Raw genomic sequence first — 22,500 nt, 5'->3', positions numbered from 1 at the left:
GAGGCCATAGAGATAGATTTAAAAGGTCCCCTAGTGGCCGTTAGCTGTAAATATCCATAGATTAGCCGCACCGTTGTATAGGCCGCAGGGTTCAAAGCATGGGAAAAAAGTAGCGGCATATAGTCCGGAAATTACGGTAGTTACTTTACACCACCTGGGCCTTTGCGGTCAAGAAAATAATTAACTACTTCTATTGGAAAGCCATTTTAACCCCATAATGGGCATTAAGTATTTGGTGTCATCGATTGCCTAATTTGTTATACTGTCTTTAGTGTCTAGTGAATCCCTCTCAATTTGTTGTACAATGACTTCTTCGTTAATAGAACTTTCGCTAAGCCTACTCTACTCTGCCAGACGCTGTCCAGGGTGGGACAAACATTGCTTCTCGCCCATTGGCTTGCATGTTGTATGACGGCATTTCCCATGTAAATAATCAATCATTTCAGGAGCAAAAGCTTCAAAACGTCTTCTAAATCTAGTCCACAAGGCCTGCAGTATATAGGCTATGCACTGGAAACGTGTGCTTGGCATTTAGTTCAACAACCTACAAACACAGGGAAATTGTTAGCCGTGGTTCACATGATGGGTGGCAGGCATTCATATCAGTCTTCCATTCCATCCCTTGTCATCCCCTGAGGAGGAGCAGCCATCCAGTGAGGTCTGTTGTGAGGGCTGTGTGGTGAGGGAGCAGCTGCCCAGCCCAGGCTGGGAGTCCTGTGTTCTTTCACCTCCTGGTTCCCCTCTCAGCCACCATACCACCAAGGTAGTATAGTTTGACTTTTTTCTTTTTCTTTTTGTATAATAATTAGTAATGGTTTTGTTCTTTTTGTTTGATTTGTTCTTAATGTTTTTTTTTTAAAGGCTTGCATATTTATTGGGTTATGTTCTAGTTTTTGTAAAACACACCGTTTAATAAAAGGTATTCAGAGTCAGAACTGGCACAGAGAGAATATATACCCATAGCCTATACGAGGCTTATACGGTGAGGAATACATTGACGAAGACCAGACTTTATTCTTCTATTATTTTAGATGTAGTTTAGCAAATGAAACCGTTTCAGTCAGTGGTCGTATTTTGTAAAGCCTCAATTTTCTTTTCTTAGTTGTCATTATGGGGCAGCGGTAGCTCAGGGCCGGGGTAGAGTGCCGGAATGGAACTGAGTTTCCCAGTTCGAACCCGGGCTCCCCCAGAGTTGGTGTCGAAGTGTCCTTGAGCAATATACCATTTTGCCATTTTTACCAGTATTTCATTATTATCAATTAACTAAAATAATATCCTTGCTCCAGACATCTATGGAAGAGGAGGATGAAGAGGAGGATGATGACGAGGATGGTGATGAAGAGACGATCCAAGAGTTGTTGGATCTAGACGTGTCCAGAAGCTCCAGTCGTCTGGTCCTACTGTCTGTCCCCAGGTAGGCCTGTCTACTGTCTCTACTGTCTGTCCCCAGGTAGGCCTGTCTCTACTGTCTGTCCCCAGGTAGTCCTGTCTACTGTCTCTACTGTCTGTCCCCAGGTAGGCCTGTCTACTGTCCCTACTGTCTGTCCCCAGGTAGGCCTGTCTCTACTGTTTGTCCCCAGGTAGGCCTGTCTACTGTCCTACTGTCTGTCCCCAGGTAGGCCTGTCTCTCTGTCTCTACTGTCTGTCCCCAGGTAGGCCTGTCTCTACTGTCTCTACTGTCTGTCCCCAGGTAGGCCTGTCTCTCTGTCTCTACTGTTTGTCCCCAGGTAGGCCTGTCTCTACTGTCTCTACTGTCTGTCCCCAGGTAGGCCTGTCTCTACTGTCTCCACTGTCTGTCCCCAGGTAGGCCTGTCTTTACTGTCTCTACTGTCTGTCCCCAGGTAGGCTTGTCTCTACTGTCTGTCCCCAGGTAGGCCTGTCTCTACTGTTTGTCCCCAGGTAGGCCTGTCTCTCTGTCTCTACTGTCTGTCCCCAGTTAGGCCTGTCTCTCTGTCTCTACTGTCTGTCCCCAGGTAGGCCTGTCTCTCTGTCTCTACTGTCTGTCCCCAGTTAGGCCTGTCTCTCTGTCTCTACTGTCTGTCCCCAGGTAGGCCTGTCTCTACTGTCTCTACTGTCTGTCCCCAGGTAGGCCTGTCTCTCTGTCTCTACTGTCTGTCGCCAGGTAGGCATGTCTCTACTGTCTCTACTGTCTGTCCCCAGGTAGGCCTGTCTCTACTGTCTGTCCCCAGGTAGGCCTGTCTCTACTGTCTACTGTCTGTCCCCAGGTAGGCATGTCTACTGTCTCTACTGTCTGTCCCCAGGTAGGCATGTCTCTACTGTCTGTCCCCAGGTAGGCCTGTCTCTACTGTCTCTACTGTCTGTCCCCAGGTAGGCATGTCTCTACTGTCTCTACTGTCTGTCCCCAGGTAGGCCTGTCTCTACTGTCTGTCCCCAGGTAGGCCTGTCTCTACTGTCTGTCCCCAGGTAGGCCTGTCTCTACTGTCTACTGTCTGTCCCCAGGTAGGCATGTCTACTGTCTCTACTGTCTGTCCCCAGGTAGGCCTGTCTCTACTGTCTGTCCCCAGGTAGGCTTGTCTCTACTGTCTGTCCCCAGGTAGGCCTGTCTCTCTGTCTCTACTGTTTGTCCCCAGGTAGGCCTGTCTACTGTCTCTACTGTCTGTCCCCAGTTAGGCCTGTCTCTCTGTCTCTACTGTTTGTCCCCAGGTAGGCCTGTCTACTGTCTCTACTGTCTGTCCCCAGTTAGGCCTGTCTCTCTGTCTCTACTGTCTGTCCCCAGGTAGGCCTGTCTACTGTCTCTACTGTCTGTCCCCAGTTGGGCCTGTCTCTCTGTCTCTACTGTCTGTCCCCAGGTAGGCCTGTCTCTACTGTTTGTCCCCAGGTAGGCCTGTCTCTACTGTCTCTATCTCTAATTATTTGCGATGGGGCGATAAAGTAATAATTATGACACCCTCAGGTCCACCTCTGAGGGTGTGGTCAACCCCGCCTTCTCTCTGGACAACAACAGCCAACCAGAATCTCTGCGAACACACTCCAGCCAATGGGGACGGAGCAGGAAATCGCCCAGGTGGGCGTGGCTGTCGAGGGACCTCCGACACAGCCACTGCAGGTCTCTGTCGTCCAGCATGGAGAACATGGCCTTCTCTGGCGCCCCCTTGAGCCCTGTGAGGTTATCGTTTCCCAGAGTTGAGAGTTTTCCCAGTAGGCGGGGCCTGACGGATGACACGTCACTGCGACACAGCCGGAGCAGAGGTATATATATATTTTTTTTACGTTTTATTGCTTTTCAATATTTGAGCATACAAAACATTATGCGGCGGTGGCTCAGGGGTAGAGTGGCTGGATGCAAGGTTGCCAGTTCGAACCCAGACTCCCCCAGAGTTAGTGACGAAGTGTCCTTGAGCAAGACACTGAACCCCTAATTGCTCTTGATGTGCTGGTTGGTGCCTTGCATGGTTTCCGCCGACATCGGTGTATGAATGTGTGTGTGAATGGGTGAATGTAATGCACAATCTATGTAAAGCGCCTTGGGTAAAGGCGCCATATAAATGCACCATTTATATTTTTATTTATGCAAGCCTACAAGATGAAGTAAATCACATGGAACAATCTGTGAAAACAAGAACATACAAATATCCCCAAAAGACAAATACAGCAAAACATTCTGTCATTTATATCTCTTGTTGAACCGAACACCTGCTAGCAGGTGTTCGGTTCAACAAGAGATATAAAATAAAATACATAGATAGGCTAGGCTACATTGTAGGACCACTACCAGTTGACCTGTAGTAAGTCTCATGGTCGGGCGGGTAGGACCAAGGGATTTGGGATTTGTTTATAAACATTTTGGTATTTGTTTATAAACATTTGTGATTTGTTTATAAACATTTGTGATTTGTTTATAAACATTTGTGATTTGTTTATAAACATTTTGGGATTTATTTATAAACATTTGGGATTTGTTTACAAACATTTGGGATTTGTTTATAAACATTTGGGATTTGTAAGTCTCATGGGGGGGGTAGGACCACTACCAGTTGGCCTGTAGTAAGTCTCATGGGGGGGTAGGACCACTACCAGTTGGCCTGTAGTAAGTCTCATGGTCGGGGGGGTAGGACCAAGGGATTTGGGATTTGTTTATAAACATTTTGGTATTTGTTTATAAACATTTGGGATTTGTTTATAAACATTTGTGATTTGTTTATAAACATTTGTGATTTGTTTATAAACATTTTGGGATTTGTTTATAAACATTTGGGATTTGTTTACAAACATTTGGGATTTGTTTATAAACATTTGGGATTTGTAAGTCTCATGGGGGGGGTAGGACCACTACCAGTTGACCTGCAGTAAGTCTCATGGTCGGGGGGGTAGGACCAAGTCTCATGGGTTTGGGGATTTGTTTATAAACATTTTGGTATTTGTTTATAAACATTTTGGATTTGTTTATAAACATTTGTGATTTGTTTATAAACATTTTGGGATTTGTTTATAAACATTTGGGATTTGTTTACAAACATTTGGGATTTGTTTATAAACATTTGGGATTTGTAAGTCTCATGGGGGGGGTAGGACCACTACTACTGGCCACATGAGGCCCCCACCTAGCTTCTTAATTTTGATCTCAAAGTGCACCAGATTGAAGCATTTTCATGGCAAATTTACAATTTTTATCCGGCGTGGCAAAGCAGGAGGGGGGGGGGGGCTCTGTATAATATGTTGCCTAGGCAGGGCTCAAGATTAACGGCGTCCCGACGTCCCGGGGACTGTAAAATATCTATTTGGGACGTAAATGTATCTCATCCGGGACGGTTTCGGGACGAGAGGAGTTTTTACACTGAAAATGCGCATTTCGTGTGCAGCCATGAGCAGCATGATAATTTGCCGTGCCGTCAACCAATGCTCTGTCCTCCCGGCTCCCGTTGACAACAACAACAACGCACACACTACATTCACCCAACGGAATCATAGGAATTATATTGCTTTTGCCCCGTGGATGAGACATTTAGATTGAAAAACTATCGGTTGGAAGCGTGGATAAGACCATGGATGTGTGCCACAGAAAGGTCCCATGGGGCTACACTACACCAACGTTTAACGTTAGCTTCCATGCTAGGCTTGCTAGCTGGCGTCGACATTAAATAATATGTTGGTATATAATCATCTGAAGCAACAGATGTTTTCTAATGCTCAGATTGTTCTGCAATTGCTGCCCCAACACTGTGGAATGCACACCCCAAAACCAAAACGCTCTCATTCCACAGTTTTTATTGATTGTATTTATTATTATTATTTATTGATCCTTCGTCTTAGTATTCCCCCTAATAAAGTTGTTTTTATTTGTTTTCTCATGCCAACCATGATGTAATAGACATTTGAGTATTCATATACCTGCATTGCTGCACGTTATCTGTTGGTCTTGATCAAGTAGCCTGCCCTACACCAAAATAACAAAATCCATTTGAAAATAAAAATCACTGTTCTCAGGTCGAATATTGATATGCGATTAAAATGTGATTAATTTAGATTAATTAATTACAAAGCCTCTGATTAATTCGATTAACATTTTTAACCAAGCCCTATTTTTCATCTGGGAGCATTTTGACTAAATCAGTCTACAGAAGAATCTACAGAAGAAACATGAAGCCAAACAATTAATGTACTGCATGTATTCAATACATGCAGTACATTATTTGTTTGGCTTAATTGTATTTCTATTACAATAGGAATACTGTAACTGCCGGGGACACTTGTTGGTTTTAACTTCAATTATTTTTTTTGAAGTTGATTTGTTTTATTTACTTTGCTTTGGTATATACTTATTTTTGACACTTGTATGTTTGGTTTACCTTTATTTTATTAATTTCACAATTTGAGTGGTGCTTTTTGTAAAAAAAAAAATCCCGGGACGGTATACATTTACTTCGGGACGGTTCAAATTGTATTTTGGGACGGTTCCGGGACGGTGGTGAAAAAAGTTAGTCTTGAGCCCTGTGCCTAGGGCCTCAAAAGGCCTAGAACCGGCACTGATTGAAATCTTCATGCATGTCAAACTGGGGGTCCTTTTCAAATGGGGTCTTGACCTCGACCTCGCACGTGCCGACTCGGCCCCCAGCCTGGTACCCTAGTCAAAATATGGCCCTTGAGGAAAATGAATTGGGGAACCCTGTCTAGCACCTTCGGATGGCTGAAACCAGAAAGATCCGAACCACCACTGTCTGGAACCCATTTTCATTTCGATACCGTCTCAGTCACAGTTGACCGCACTGAATCCGGGAAGCGTCACCCTGCCTCTCCTTCTGTCATCCTCGGAGCCCGTGTTGATTCGCCGGATCAACCTCTTCTCAAATCCCAAGGGGTGCCAACCGCCCTGGTAGCAGTTCATGTCCTCAAACTCCTCAAAGTAGTGGCACTGGGCCGAGTGGGCCGTCTGCCTCGCGGAGGGGATGTATTCGTACACGCTGACCGTGTCGCACAGCTCCATCATCACCGTGATGCCCATGAAACCGGAGCTGGGCGGGTTGGGCACGATGTCCTCCTGCGTGTTCCCCTGGATCACCTGCCAGAGCTGATCCAGGTAGACGGGGTGAAGGACATAGAAGGGCTGGCTGGGGTCCAGCCTCCGGCGCTCTGCGTACGGAGCGAACAGCTTCCCCTGGCCGTACCACTTGGCCAAGTCGAGGTCGCGTGGGGCGGGTTCCCAGGCAATCAGGGTGACGTTTTTGTAGAGTGCACTGGTCTTGAACTGAAACCGAGGTTCATGCAGAATCTGTTCGTTAACGAGGCGAATAGTAGTTCTGCTTCCCACGTCGTTCTCGTGGCCTTCTGTCGGCGCATGGTTGAAGCGAATGACCGCGTCGTGGGAATCGATCTCCTCGCCCAGACCCGAGTGCAGCATGGTCCCAGCAGAGCTCACCACGGCGCAGGTCTTAAAGCGGCGTTGGTTCCCGTGCCGTCCGGGGAGTGGGGTGGAGTCCGCGTTCAGGGGAGTGGAGGGCACCAGGCGCGGCCAGCCCAAAGAGGCGAATGGTTGCTCGGTTCCGTCCAAGGTCCTCAGCGTAGCCTGGCTCTTCAGTTCACACCGTATGGCCTCTGGGCTCTGGGCAGGTCTGCGAACTCCTTTGCTAACGTGCTGCCCTTCCCATCCCACAGCCGGGAAAAGACAGACCCACATCAGGATCATGGCAGAGATGGCACAAGACACTGTGGCCAGGATCGGCTTATGACGACGCTTGAAATAATAAAGTATCATCGTGCTCTTTGATTTGCTGTCAAGAATCCTAGAGGTATCGCTGCTCGTTCAACTGCACTGATATACGGAGAAGCCATTCCTTTATATACCCTCAGACATATGGAGCAATTACCGTATATTTCCAAATACGGACGGCTATTTCAAATAGCCGTCCATATTTGGAAATATAGTTTGACGTTTATGGCCGGCCGCATGGTCTACATTGGTCTATACTGTGGTCAGAATAAAGACAAACACGAGTACGTGACGTCAGGGATGGTGATCCCTGATGATGTGATGAAGCACATATATGGGAATGCCCATATATGGAGATCCCTGATGTCATCAATATTGGCCAGCAACTCTAATCTAACCTCAAACCCTAAGATCTCCATACTGTATATAGCTGAACTGTTCTGACATTCCATAATTGATCCTTCTTCCTCTTCGATGTCTCCCTTTTAACTGATACCTGTCCATTCAAACCCTTGTCGAACTCAACTTGGGGCGAGGGCCGCATTGGTCAAAAGGTCACTTGATGGGGGCCACAACCAGTTGCGGACGCACGCTCGATGTCTCAGTCAGTCACTGCTATAATATCTATCTATCTATCTATCTATCTATCTATGCTCAGACCCAGCCAGCCATCAAGCAAGCAAGCCACACACATAGTGCTCAGACCCAGCAAGCCAGACACACACATAGTGCTCAGACCCAGCCAGCCAGCAAGCCACACACATAGTGCTCAGACCCAGCCAGCCACACACATAGCTCCGTAAGGGAGTGGTTGCACCACTCAAAAAAATCTTCAAAAAACTGAAGAGGCTACTGGAGATTGGAGAACCTGATTTGGACATGATCTGATGCAGGACAATGTCACTATGACAGAAAGAGAAGATGGGTCTGGCCCAGGGGGGCAGTCAGACAGATATTTTGTGAAGCCACTGAGGAAATCGGGATTTCCTGAAAGTTCATATAATGGCCTGTTGTGGCGCTGTCATTGGGCCCAAAAAAACCCATAGCCCCATAGAAGTCCATGTATTTGGGCCCAACTTCACCTAGACTGTATTACCTTAATAAACATGGTTATGAATACTTTCTGCTTCCAGTCACTAGTTTAAAGTCTCATTTCTAATGTCATAATATTCTTTTTGGAAAATTATGGTCCCATTTATTAAAAAAATAAAGTCGCGTATGTTCTGAGGGGCGTGGCTACCGTTACAGTCTATGATCGGGATTCCCCACCCACTCGAGTCAAAATAAAAACCAACGAAGAAGAAGGGGGGAAGTCCCGCCTCGTTGTCTGGGCCAGCCAATGGGCCAGCTGAGCCCAAACGGATCTAGAAAGATGGCGATTTACAATTCATTTTACGTTCATGTTAGACCCGGGGAACGCTTTGTCCATATTTTTTACAGTCTATGACTCTGACACAGGTACAAGGGGCATGGGCATGGATCTCCAACTTCCATCGTTACCGACTTGGTTCTCTATAGAGCGTCGCAGTCCCTCCCCCTTTCAGAACAACGAGTGGCCCAGGAAATGAATCCCAATGCAATTTTTTTTTTTTTTTCTACTTTCTAATTCTTTGTTTGGCCCGAAATATTTTGTTTGTTGTCATGATTTGTCACGACAAGAGTTGGCTTCGTACGATGCTTAAAAGCTCTTTAAATAAAAAAAATAAGAAATGCCTATGGGAAAAATGCGTTGGGATTCATTTCCTGGGCCACTCGTTGTTCTGAAAGGTGGAGGGACTGCGACGCGCTACACAGCCGGGCACCGTCTAGTATATAAAACCACAAGCACACCAGCTCAGAGACGGGTGCGGAGGCAGGGATCGTCTTTCCTCTGAACTTCCCTGTACCTGAATGATTATGTGACTATATGTGGCAGTTTGTACAGTAGAATGGATGTAATGTGACGTGTAACAGCTCGTAGAATGAATTGTACGTTATACAGTTTGTAAACGCTCCACATGGTGTCGTTTGTGCAGAACGTAATGTGACCTGTACATTTTGTTATTGTTCTGTGCGTATAGAATGGTCCAAGTCGTCTGACTTCCTGGGCGGCAGGCGGAGCAACCTATACAAGAAAACAGTGAAGATCCAGGAGCAGGACCTCGATGTGGTGAGAGACACACTATTCTAGGGGGCGGACATTTGGTGATCTACACACGTGTAGATCGGCTACTTTCGGTGAAGATATTTTCACATAGAGTAAAAACAGGAGGGATCTAGAGCTCTGAGGGAAAATCCATCCATCCATCTTCAACCGCTTATCTGTAGTCGGGTCGCGGGGGCAACAGCTCCACTAGAGTGCACCAGACTCCCCTCTCTAGCAACATTGGTGACTTCCTCCTGGGGGATCCCGAGACGTTCCAAGGCGAGATCGTCAATGTATTTCCTCCAACTGCGCCTTGGTCTGCCCCGGGGTTCTCCTCCCAGTGGGACGTGCGTCGAGGACCTCCCTAGGGAGACGCCCGAGAGGCATCCTAACCAGATGCCCGAACCACCTAAACTGGCTCCTTTCCAGGCGAAGGAGCAGCGGTTCTACTCCGAGTCTCTCTCGTGTAACTGAACTTCTCACCCTGAAGTTCTCATTTCTGAGGGAAGTGGTTAAATATGATTGCTCCAATATACGGAGCTGAATCTCATGTTACTGATTATGAATGATTCTGTGAAGCTTCAGTGATACGCTGCATCTTCAACACTTATCTGTCGGGCAGAAACCTCTGAAACTGTTCAAAGGTATAGCAGATCTACAAGCTCAAATTGTGTTGCTTCGCGCCACGCTTCCAGCTTGCAGATCTGCTACTTTTGATACATTTGTGTGACACTGTAGTATGATCAAGTAGGACATTAACGTTGAAACGTTAAAACATGGAGATAAGATGTTTCTGCCCAACGTTATATCATTAAAGATTTTATACATTCTATTTTCCCTCATTTTCTTCCACCTCCTGGGCGTACAGGACTCCTGGAGCCCCAGCCAATCAGCATGGAGCAGTTGGGCCAGATCGCCCAGTCGTATGTCCTCGTAAGTCTGCCTACAGTCTGTCTGTCTGTCTGTCTGTCTGTCTGTCTGTCTGTCTGTCTGTCTGTCTGTCTGTCTGTCTGTCTGTCTGTCTGTCTGTCTGTCTTTCAGCCATAGGTCCTTGTATGTTTGTCTCTCTGACTGTCTAAGTGTATTTCTATCTCTGTCACAGACTACAGCACAGATTTATGTCTTGAAGAAGACTTAAATTACCTTTCTTAAAATACAATTAAATGTTGAGTTTTAATGTAAATAAAGTCATACTGTGTCAAACGGTAAATCCACGGAAGCGGTACTTCTATTTGTATCCCCCCCCCCCCCCCCCCCCCCCCCGAAACTGAATTCTGGGAATTGAAGTTCTACTTCTATCGAAGTTCTACTTGACCATATACATGACAAAACCTCTTCCTTGCGTTCTTGCAGATTGCAGAGTGGGATGGTCCCAGAAGGTACTGTACACTACAGTAGGCTATGTCAAAACAGCTCAAAAATTATACCCTTCTAAATATATTATGCATTTTTTTTTTTTAATCCCAGTTTATTGGTTCATCATGGGGTTATCAGGTGTACATAATGTGAATCTCCTCTCGTCGCCTTTGTTTTTTAGCCAAGAGCTCCTCGTTCGCCTCCACAGATGATCTGTACCCTCACTATTCAGGTATTTACCTGGTCACCCGTTTTCTGTCTTCAGCGTCGCATTATATAATATTGTTGTGAAGTACTTTGTAACCACACTGTCTTATATACTCTCATTTCACAGCGCAGTGCCACGATGTCCTGCTGACTGAGCGTTGAGTGCTAATTTTGCACAACATGATCGTACAAACAAAGTATAAAAGCGTGGTTAATCAGACTAGCTGATTTAGTGGACATTCTTTTCACGTGATCTTTTCCTCTTTATTTAAAAAAGAAAATAGACGAGGTACAAAGAATAATCTCTACGAAAATATGCGATAGTTGCAGCCCTATACTAGAGCATGACAAATGTATTTTAATCCATTGTGTGTTTCTTTCTCTCTCTCTCTCTGTGTGTGTGTGTGTGTGTGTGTGTGTGTGTGTGTGTGTGTGTGCGTGTGTGTGTGTGTGTGTGTGTGTGTGTGTGTTTGACAGCCATGGAGAGAAACAATCTGATGAGGCTGGCTCATACCATCCCCTTCACCCCCGTGTCATTGCTGGGTGAGCTCCTCCTATTGGTCTTGATAATCACACGCGTAGAGAGTGCAGAGAGTACAAATGTGCCTCAAAGAAACTAGGATACATACCATGTATACACAATGACCCCATATAGCACCTTCCATCTGTCTTAGCCTTGGTATCTACCCAGGCATTTGCTTTTGGTTTCTAAACAAGACGTCTGTCTCACATAACATGCCAATTAAATAACATTCAGTGCGACACATACTGTAGTGGTGGTGGCCGCCACTTTGTGGTGTCACAGATAGAAAGCCCATTCATTTTCCCCATATAGGATTACATATACACGAGCCTGTGTGGCTCGGTTCCAGGCTGAAAACAACTGTTGTTATACATATTTTCAGAAATCTCTATGAGGAAAAAAACGAATGGGTTTTTCTATCCGTGGCACCACAAAATGGCTGCTATATGCCCTATACATTATTGTACAAAAACAAATGTATGTGTCTCGGCAGGAGGAGGGGAGGAGGTGAGCGTGTACACCCTGGAAGAAGCGGCGGTCCCCTGTGACCCCGCCGCTGGGGCGGGGGGCTCCACGCCGTCGTCGTCGTCGTGGTGGTCGCCGCGGGGCCTGTCGGCCCTGCTGCGGCCCCTCCCCGGCGAGGAGGGCTCCATGGACGGGGGCCTGCGTCGAGGCAGCCGGGTGCTGTGCACCTGGGCCGAGGGAGAGGCGCTGCGGCCGGGCCTGGTCTACGTGGTCAAGGCCTTCCGGCCGGAGGTGGTCCGCGCCTGGCAGAGACACTTCCACGGCAGCACGGCCCTGCAGCTCTGCCTGAGGGTGAAAACACACATGCACACACACACACACACACACACACACACACACGCGCACACACACGCCTTGCAGGAATAATCGGTAGTTTTTTCGTAAATAAGCGCCTCTACTTGATCATACTATATACAGCGTCACACAAAAACATCAAAAGTAGCGGCTCTGTGGGTGCTGGCGGCGTGTTTCCTCCTCCGCGTCATCAGTGCCCATACCTGTAGGCGGGGTTGGTGAAAAGGGCCTTTCTGTGTGGAGTTTGCATGTTCTCCCCGTGTCCCCTAGGGTAGGTACCCTCACAAAAAACATGCAGTAATCCTGGTCACTAAACTGCCTCCCCCTGGCCAGCCGGGGCGCCTGATGGAGGGGAAAGGAACTGGTTGGAATAACGTGTTCATTCCACGCGCTACGTCCAACCAGGGAAACTCCCCCCCTGTCAGGTGTAAAAGGAGCAACTTGGACACTCAGGCATGAAGGAAGCATGAGTTCAAGTCCGTTGCTCTCCCTTTGTCCCCCATATATGGGGACCAGGTTGGCGGAGGGTGTGTAGAGCCCAGGATCACATTAGATAATTGACACAGGGGTGAAAAATGGGTTACAAAATCGTGGGATAAAAAATATATTAAAAAAAGTAGCAGTAACAAGCTCGAAACGTGACACGTTTTGGACATGAGAGATTTCCACCCGACAGAGATTAAATAAAGTGTCTAATGCACATAGGCCTACTGTATGATATACTGTACTGTATGTTTCTGTCTATACAGATGATATACTGTGCATATCTGTATCAATATCTCGGGAGAGATAGATTTGACTGAATAAAACATTATTTTAACCATTCTGTAGTAGAGTATATGTTAGTGCCTGCATGGGACCGCCAGAAGAGATTATTTGTGTAAAACGATTCTAATTCATTTCAAATACTTCACAAAATAGACCCTATGCCTATACACTTAGTATGTACACACACACACACACACACACACACACACACACACACACACACACTGTGGCACTGTATGCGCTCCTTTTTCCTTGTACATCAAATCTCCCTATACACAATCAGCTATAGAATCAGCTATACAATGAGTAGCAGGGATTTAATGAATGCACTGTGTTGTACTGTACTTGTACTGTATGTGTATAGTTTAATGAACTGTGCTGCACGTCGTGTACCTTAATGCATTGTACTGTATGTGTCGTCTCTAAAGGAGATCCAGCAGCAGAGAGCTGCTCAGAGGATGATGCAGGTCTTCAACCAGCTCAAGCCTGAGGACATACACCATGCCCCAAGGTGGGTGGGTGCGTGGGTGCGTGCGTGTGTGCGTGCGTGCGTGCGTGCGTGCGTGCGTGCGTGCGTGCGTGCGTGCGTGTACGTGTATTACAATAATTGAGGCATTTAGCAGATGCTCTTAATCCAGAGCGATTTACAGTATGCAAGAACAACACACGGTAATACATCAATAATACATCAAATACATAGAAATAGCCATCAAGAATCATAAAGTACGTTTCATCAACATCAATTCAAGTTTTGCCACCCTCTATACCAGTGGTTCCCATGCAAACGTGTTAGCCTGTGACCCAAAAGAGATTATTAGACGTTGCCCGGGACCAAAACTAGTGAGAATAGCCCATCTACAAGCTCACAACGTGGCGCCCCGTATTACGGCTTGTATAGGATTAGGGTTTAAAAACTGCAATGGCATTCATAAAATCGACATCGTAAAATGTCAATGTGCGTGTGCGTGTGTGTGTGTGCGTGTGCGTGCGTGTGTCCTCCAGGTTCCTGGACGTGGCTCTGGTCCTGTGGCACGCAGACGGCCACTGGCTGACCATCGAGAGGGACATGGAAGGGGACTTCAGGAAGTACAACAACAACACGGGAGAGGAGATCGCCCCCTGCTGCTCACTGGAGGAAACGCTGCTGGCCTTCTCTCACTGGACCTATGAGTACTCCTGCAGAGAGCTACTGGTGCTGGACATACAAGGTGTTTGTATGGTGTGACCAAGTGGGTCACAACCCAGGGCACGGAAGGACACGACACAGGCAGTTGTTCTCAAGTATAGGCTGTTTTATGCCGCTTAAGTCAGGGCATATAACCATTTGAAAGCATCACAATAAAACTTTACACAGGAGAGCAGATGGCTCTCTATACTGTCCGGACAGAGGCTCTCTTCTGAGTGTTTGTGGAGATGTTGTGCCTTGATCAAGTCCATGCACAACAGGTGCACAGCCACACCCAGCTCTGACGGCCAAGCTACACCAGGCAATTTTGCGCGCGTGCGCATGCGTTTACTGCGCGCGTACAGTGCGTTCGGATAGGACCAATATATGTCAATGATACCAGGCTACACCAGACGCACGGATACCGCGGGCCATCCTACACATGCTCTAAAAATAGGATCGGTTCAATTTTTTTTACGTTCGTATGCCCCCATGCGCGCGTATCTATATATCCTCACGGAAGGTCCCGCACAAATCTGCCGCGCGTCTGACAGATCTATGTAGCCAGAGGATTTGGCTCACACACGCACGGTCCGCGCGTTTAGAGTAAACGCACGAGAAAAGCCTGGTGTAGCTTGGCCGTGAGAGGGAGGATGATGTAGCCTAATATGTTGTGGAAGACCTGATGTGAACTTCTTTTTTATCACCAAATAAATGAATTCATATACCTGACAGGAACATACTGTATATGTACAGTCATATGATACACCGACAGGATCAATTATGATTATTTCATTGTGTTGTTGACAGGAGTGGGGGCGGAGCTAACTGACCCGTCCGTCATCAGGGCAGAAGACCAAAGGTTTGAATCCCTCTCTGACCTTTGACCCACTGTACTGTACTGGTTTATTATGGATATACTTTAAGCCTCACTATGTAACTGTTTTGTGTGGTTAATGTCATTTTGTCCAATCTGTATGTTATAGAGCATGATAATGCAATCTTAACGTATACAATTGGGGCGGTTATTTCGTCTCTGTGCTCTTCTATTGAGTCATTTAGATTGTGTTCTCACCTAGACAAAGGATATGACACAATGGTCAAGGTTCAATTTATCCCCAGCCAGGCAATGGTATAATAATGTCAGCACTTTAAGCAGGAGACTGGGTTCAAATCTGGGGTAGAACAGGAAAGTTCCATAGTGTGCTGCATTCGATAAAACGTACAAAATGATAACGTTACCTAAAATTGGACAACAAAAAAACATTTTAGTTCAGTCAGGACCAAATGGATTCAAATATGTTTTAATGAATACAAAATCTGCAAAACATAATTATGAAGCAATGCATTTATTATGGTTTGGCGATGAATATTATCTCCCCTACTACTGTATCAGGGACCTTCCAAACCCCCGTACATAAAAGCAACTAAAATGAACTAAAATCATAGAGAACATAGTCTAGTGAGTGACATTTGTGCATACAGTAGGCCTACTGTACATCTATACAAGCGAGCTATCTAGCCTATACAAGCTTGAACTACAAGTGGAAAAGACATTTGGTGTGTAGAGGGAAAAAAGCGGTCCAAGTACTGAGCCAACTCATGTCCAGTTTACGTCCAAGTACGAAGCATTGGTTCTGCCCAGGGGTCCTTGGAGGGGTTCCAGGGGGTCCATGGCTATTTAAACAACGCAGATACAGCATACGAGCTTGTACGTCTGCTCTGAAAGTATTTGAAAAAACTTATATTTTATATAATAGCCTATATATTTTAGAATATTCTCTTCTGGCGGTATACCGGGGACATGATGAGGGGTCCGCGGCCAAATACATTTCAATTTGGGGTTGCTTTCCACAAAGACGTTTGAGAACTACATAGAGGATTTAATCCATTTTGGGCGTGAACACCTTTTGGTGTTTTAAACATTGTTATAATTTAGCTATTGAAAAATAGCAGATCTACAAGCTCGTAGCGTGCCACCGAGTGGCACGCTACGAGCTTGTAGATCTGCTATTTTGTACTGTAGCTTGTATACTGTAGGTCTGCTATTTTAGAAAAATCGTTAAAATGTGGCGCAAATCATTGAATATATATTTCAGAGCGAACATTTTTAACTAAAATATTTGCTTCTGGGGGGTCCCTGGAACTACATATTTTGAGATGGGGGTCCGTGGCCCAATAGAGATAATTCTGGGGTTCCTTGACATGAAAAAGGTTGAGCACCACTGACATAAACATGGGTTTTTCAGATTTCTTTTTAGGATTTAGAAGCCTTTTTTTTTAATCGACCTCAGTCCAAAATGGGTTAATGTGGTTACATGTCACAGTGGTGTCTCTCCATCATCACTAGCAGCAGTAGCAGTGGCGGTGTAGAGATGCTGTTCGGCCCTGACAACCTGGGACACACAGCCATTAGTGCATTCCTCAACAAACACTCCTGCAACTCCTGCTGCCACAGACTGGGCCTCACGGGTAAGAACATGCACGCCACGCACGCACGCACGCACGCACGCACCGGCCCTCAATGCTAATGTATGTGGCGTTACGACCGCGATCTGTCATAAACCACTATGAAGACCATAGGACGTAAATATACATATTATCTATAGGCACAGAATCGCTGGGGAATTCAGTATGAAAATAGGGCAAGGTCATGTCCACAGACACATTTGAATGTAAACTATTATTCTCTGTCAATGGATGATGATGAATTAAGTTCTCAGCATGTGAGTAAACGTGCTGAAAGAAGGTTTTAGTTAGAGAGTGTGCGCGCTGCCACCAAACTATACTGTCACTGTTTACTTTCCTTTCACTAGATTTGCATCACTGAGAAACTCCTCCTTGAACTGTAGCTGTTAACCCTTCACTGCCACCACCAGTGGGGGGGTGAAGTATAGCAAAGTAGTAAGATCGCGTCACCAGACTTTCCAACTCGAAGGAAAGCCTCGTATTCATTCTAAAACTAGCTGTGTGATAGAAAAAAGGGGGGGGGGGGGGGGGGGATGCATTATGGTTCCAGTGATGTGTTCCGGTTGACATTGCACATGCTTATAATGAGAATCACTTACTTTAGTCTCGCTAGTCGCGCTGCGAGTTAGAATGAAAGATGAACATACCAAAAGATGATTATACCAAGAGAAACAAAAGGATTATACCAATTTAAACCGAAACTAGGGGAATCTTTTAGAGGTGCACGGCTGGTTCCGGCCACCTGATGACGTAAAGCTCTGACCGGATCAGAATGCATACTGTGTGTGTGTGTGTGTGTGTGTGTGTGTGCGTATCTGTGCGTGTGCGTATTTGTGCGTGTGTACATACTATCTGTGTGTGCATGAGTTAAGATTCACTAAGAATATATTCACAGAATATTCATATATGTGACTTTCTCTCTCTCTCTCTCTCTCTCTCGCACGCACGCACGCACGCACGCTGGTGTGAGTGTGTGTCACCTCGGTGTCATCACTCAGGAGAACATGGTTGGCTCACACATGAATCCTCACATCAACTTCAAATGAAGACACGGCTCACAAACAGCGTGCTAATTAAGCCGCCAGCGATTCGTTTATTTCAATGACAACAGCGGTGTTTTGAAGCGCGCCCGGGGGGGGGGGGGGGGGGGGGCATGGGGGGGAGGGGGGGAGGGTCTGCCTGGTGCGTTCATTGGTTCGTTCGTTCGCGTGCTGCTGCACATCCTTTGATTACGTATTAATATTGTGGGTTTGTGTTTCTTCTTTTTTTTGTGTGTGTGTTTTTGTTTTTTGCCGGCGAGACATTAGCTTTGATTAGCTATTAATTAACGTCTCTCGGAAGACGGCGTGCTGGAGTCTGGAGGGTTAGGGGCGTGTGTGTGTGTGTGTGTGTGGGGGGGGGGGGGGGAGAAAACAACGCAAAACAAACAAACACACGCTCGCATGCTCGCACGCACGCACGTGTGCGCGCACACACACACACACACACACACACACACACACACACACACACACACACACACACATGTTTGGATATTTCAAAGGTGCTTTTGTGTTTGCGTCTTCCTGTTCTTGAGGCCTCTCCAAGAACACCCCCCTCCCCCTCCCCCATCCCAACATAATCAAACCAAATTATTCATTATGAAGGGATGAGAGGCCTTCCTCCCAGCCCTGTCACTGTAGTCTCTTTCTAGTGGTAATTATGACTGTTGTGTTTTTAGGGATGCAAATATCGATTGTTTTCCTAGATGTTACTCTCTTGGTTACTTTTTCGATTAATTAATTGCCTTCTTGTTGGTCCCGTCTTATCGCTGCTTGCAGCTATATATTCTCTTATATCTATGCTCAAAACATCCACAAGCATAATTATGACCTTTGTGGATCGACCACTTTTTAAGCTTTAACACTTTTGAGAAAAAGAAGGGGGAAATAAAGCCACATTTCAAGTGTTTGCCCAAAAATCAATAATTAAAACACATTTTGTGCCCAAGACGTCCACAGACGTCCTGGGAGTGACCGCTATGTGGTGCCCAGGATGTCTGTGGACGTCTTTTAAAAAAAGGGGGAAAAAAAGGAAAAAACATTTGTTTTGTGATTTTTATAACAAAGAAATAAAATGTCAAAATTAACATTGGGTACCCTGGGTCACTATTTTGAAAATGTTGAAAGGGCACACAAAGCAGAGACAAATAAATAACAATACGTCATTATTAGGTTTTGACAAACTGTGTTTCTGCTGGTCAGAGCTCAGAGGAGGAGCAGAGAGGAGGAGCCAACACAGCCAGGAGGAGGAGGACGAACATGATGAGAAGACAAGGACGAAAGAGGCGATGGACGCGAGACATAACTGACCTCCATTTTGGAAATTTGAAGATACAAAAAAAAAAAAAAATTATGCAATGTTTCTTTTGCAAATTGTTTGAAAATATTTTGCCTACAGGCCCAAAATAACATTATAACATAACATTATTTTAACTGGTGGTTGGTATTGGTGTTTATTCTGTGTATTTATTTTGCTGTTTATTGTGTATTTTATTTATTCCCCACCCCACCCCAGCATGCATACTGTAGGCCTACATATTGCCTCGTGACAGTTCCCTTTCCGACTTACATTTCAATGCAATAATAATTCATAAATACTGTACAGACAGTCCCATATCATTGCACTCAGACAGAATCCATTCTCTATTATCTATTATGTCAACTTGTTTATCTTTTTTTCATCCATTAATGCCCTGTGTCACTTAAAAGTACAGTGAAAATAGCTGAAAATTACAAGGCAAGCTCACAGCTTGTATAGATCGGCTGTTTTCGCTATTTTTGCCCTCCTAATGTTGCACTCGCATGGAATCAGGCAAAACCTGCCGGACGGCACGGAACGGTAAAAGATTAAATATTTAAACATTGATGCCGTCTTGCCGTTACCGTCGCCGGCTCTGGCTGCTGTTCCGTTTACCGCCCTGCTGCCGTCCATTAAAATGACCTCCAGAATGCAGCATAATGCACAGCTCTGTCTGCCTGTCCGTCCGTCCGTCCGTCCGTTTGAATACGGAATGAGCTCATATAGATGGTTGGACATTATGTTGTTGACGTCAACCGATGTCATCATTGTGATGAAAGGCACTGCTCACTTCACATGAGTGTGATGTTTTTATTTGACAGTGATAGTTTGATAGTGAAAGTGGTTAGAGCGTTCATGCAATTACTTTTCCTTGATTTTATTTTTCGTTTTTGACGGGCATATGTCCAGCTTTGAGGGTGCGTGTAAACACACCCTGTATTTTATGGGGTCTGGCTACGGCCCTGATTGTCAAATACTCCCATAGCAGTGTTGTCATGTCTACTTATTACAAGCAACTTTGGCTTGTTATGCTGTATACCTGACCCTGTTGTAAACAAGTGTAATGCTTAATTGGGTCGTCCACTCACAGTTAACAGTCTTTGTATTGAGTTTGTGCTCGAAATGTACTGTAATTCTACAAACTGTTAATAAATAGTTCAATCAATCAAAGTACAGTAGCTTGTACATGTTGTTGTGGGTTTTGCAGCTTGTTTCCTAAATTGCAACATATGCTACATCAGTACTTTCTCAAACATTTTCAGGTCAAGGAACTCCGCATTAATATATTTGTGTATGGACCCCCAATCCCCTATAGTTTGTGTGCACAGACCCCCTACAAGATTTGTGTTGTTAAAATGTCTCACAAATATTCCACACAAAATAAAATGAAAGAAGTATTTTGTTTTTAAATAGCAGATTGTAGATAGACTATTTTCAAATAGCTGAGTATTTTGTGCTTGTGTCGCTTCTTTTGGGCTTGTTTTCATAGACATGGCTTATTCCTGTCGTAAAATCGTGAAACACTGCCCCCTACTGTGAATGCAGCAGTAGACAGCTTTCTTGAAAGCAGCAGGCTTCACGCGGGCTCTTTAAAACCCTCCGGTCTCCCCTGGAGTCTGGTTTGACTGTGACACATCCTTCCTTATTAGTGAGAAGTAAACAACTTACAACAAAGTATGTTCAACCCATAGGTTCAACCTCATGGAAGTTGAGTGGAGTTGTTTGTAACTTGTCGGTGTTGAAAACTGCCAAGTCCAATTAAGTCACAAAATATGTGTTTGTTTAATTAGACGTTAATTATCTTCATGACGTTTGGACGTTTTAAGTCTTCCAAAGGTGAGTTAGCTACCTGAGCTACAACTTAGCTGCTTTAGAGTGCGCGCGCGTGTATGTGTGTGTAGCCTACAGAATAAAGATAATTATGTAACATAACTTTAACATAACTGCATTATAGGCAAAATACTGATACAGATTAAAGGTGCTGCTTATGTGTGCATGTGAGTAAATAAATAAATAGCCTACCCTACACACTGTTTTGTTGGGGTGTCACAGCAGCACCAGATATCCTTGTAGTATTCAACCTCATACTTTGCATTTGTACATTCATACTTAATCTTTCACTGTATTTCAAGCCATCATGCCCTGATATTTCTAGGTGTAGCTCTTTTATAATGGTGTTTGATAACTTTTTAAGGAGTCTGCACATTATGACAAATAGAAGGACTTGCAATTAGCAATGTTTCTGAGATGGAAGAAGCAAGATATTTACAACCCTTGTCACTTAATTGTCCATTGAAGGACAAATCTACAAGGCTATTGTGCCTGCAATCATATATTGTATCTTTATTTTGCCCTCATTGTGTCTATAGGCTATAACAAGTACAGTCTATGGCTAGGCAGTTACATTATCATTTACTTTTGTAAGTTGTTAGTTCTTAGGCTACAATAATACAAACATAACATGTCAAAAATACTATATTCATGTAAAATATTCAACATCTTTTATGAAAAATGTAAAGGGTGTTGCTCACATACAGTAGGCCCCCCTCAGAAAAAGAAAAATCATATTTGAAATGGGGACCCCATCCCCAACATATGAAATATATAGGCACCCCCCAAAAATAATCATATTTGAACTGCATGGGGACCCCCTGACAAGCACTTGGTCCTGGAGTTTTGAGCCATTTCACTTAGTTTGACTCAGTTCCATAGATAAATATTATGAAAATAGCAAATCTACAAGCTCACACCGCCTCGTGAGCTTGTAGATCAGAGCCGCTATTTATTTCCCCTTTGAATTCTAGGCCTATATATTATTTGACAATTTGGCCAATGTTTGACCAGCTTTTATAGTACAGTTTGTTGATTACTTTTGATGCAGTAATGGCCTTTTCTTTCTTTTCGTTTCTTCGTTGTTATTCTTTGTTTTCTTTGTATTAAAAAGGTCTTAAAAGAAGAATGAGGCTGGTCGGTCACTGCCGTTGCCATGCACCGGTAGCTCCCAGCAGGAGAGGAAAGGACTGGCCAAACTATCCTGATGTATTGGATGGAGATGACTGGAGATGCCGCTGGACTGGAGGGCTCCACCGAGAGAGGGGAGCTCTATCTACTCTGGGTTTCCAAAGTTTAAACCTGGGCTGGCCGCCACTTCTACACTACTGATGAAGTCAAGTGGAAGATAGCTCAAGGTACGAACTAGCCCTACAAGCAGAACCCAATGGTACTGACGTTTCTCACATTTTTGAGACCCAGTAGCCATGGGGTCCTATTCCACCTCCACCCATGCCACCGGGTACGCGAACATAAATAAACATAAATCAGATCAGAGGCAGGAACGTAGGGACGCAGAAGCCAACCCCGCAACGGGAGGCGGTACAATAAACGGTAAATAAACAAGGAAGGAAGAGAGGAATCAAAGCTTCCAAATCGGTCAAACACAGATTAAAAATACTTAACGGCTTCCGCAGCACAGGAAAATTCTCAGCGGTGTCCGGTGTAAACTAGAGTTCACATAAACAGAATAACTCAAACAAACAGAAGCCCTCAAACGGCGCAGACACAAC

The 22,500-nt window shown here is 45.1% G+C and overlaps 1 protein-coding gene across 1 annotated transcript in view; it reads left to right on the top strand.

Annotated features, from left to right (window-relative positions):
- The window catches only part of trpm6 (transient receptor potential cation channel, subfamily M, member 6), a 57,342-nt gene extending 37,090 nt beyond the window's left edge, over positions 1-20,252 (top strand). The window contains exons 28-41 of the mRNA XM_080765932.1: positions 638-763; positions 1,287-1,414; positions 2,915-3,210; positions 9,226-9,314; positions 10,159-10,223; positions 10,644-10,669; positions 10,828-10,878; positions 11,331-11,396; positions 11,870-12,192; positions 13,392-13,474; positions 13,966-14,171; positions 14,939-14,990; positions 16,479-16,600; positions 18,841-20,252. Coding sequence (XP_080622058.1) covers positions 638-763; positions 1,287-1,414; positions 2,915-3,210; positions 9,226-9,314; positions 10,159-10,223; positions 10,644-10,669; positions 10,828-10,878; positions 11,331-11,396; positions 11,870-12,192; positions 13,392-13,474; positions 13,966-14,171; positions 14,939-14,990; positions 16,479-16,600; positions 18,841-18,947 — 1,740 coding nt within the window. The 3' untranslated portion in view covers positions 18,948-20,252. The remainder of the gene's footprint in view (positions 1-637; positions 764-1,286; positions 1,415-2,914; positions 3,211-9,225; positions 9,315-10,158; positions 10,224-10,643; positions 10,670-10,827; positions 10,879-11,330; positions 11,397-11,869; positions 12,193-13,391; positions 13,475-13,965; positions 14,172-14,938; positions 14,991-16,478; positions 16,601-18,840) is intronic.
- The last annotated feature ends 2,248 nt before the right edge of the window (positions 20,253-22,500 follow it).

Source organism: Protomyctophum bolini, assembly GCF_963924005.1.
Source record: "Protomyctophum bolini genome assembly, chromosome: 6".
Taxonomy (NCBI): Eukaryota; Metazoa; Chordata; class Actinopteri; order Myctophiformes; family Myctophidae; genus Protomyctophum; species Protomyctophum bolini.
Note: the sequence above shows the minus strand (reverse complement) of the source record. Positions and strands in the feature narration are given on the sequence as shown.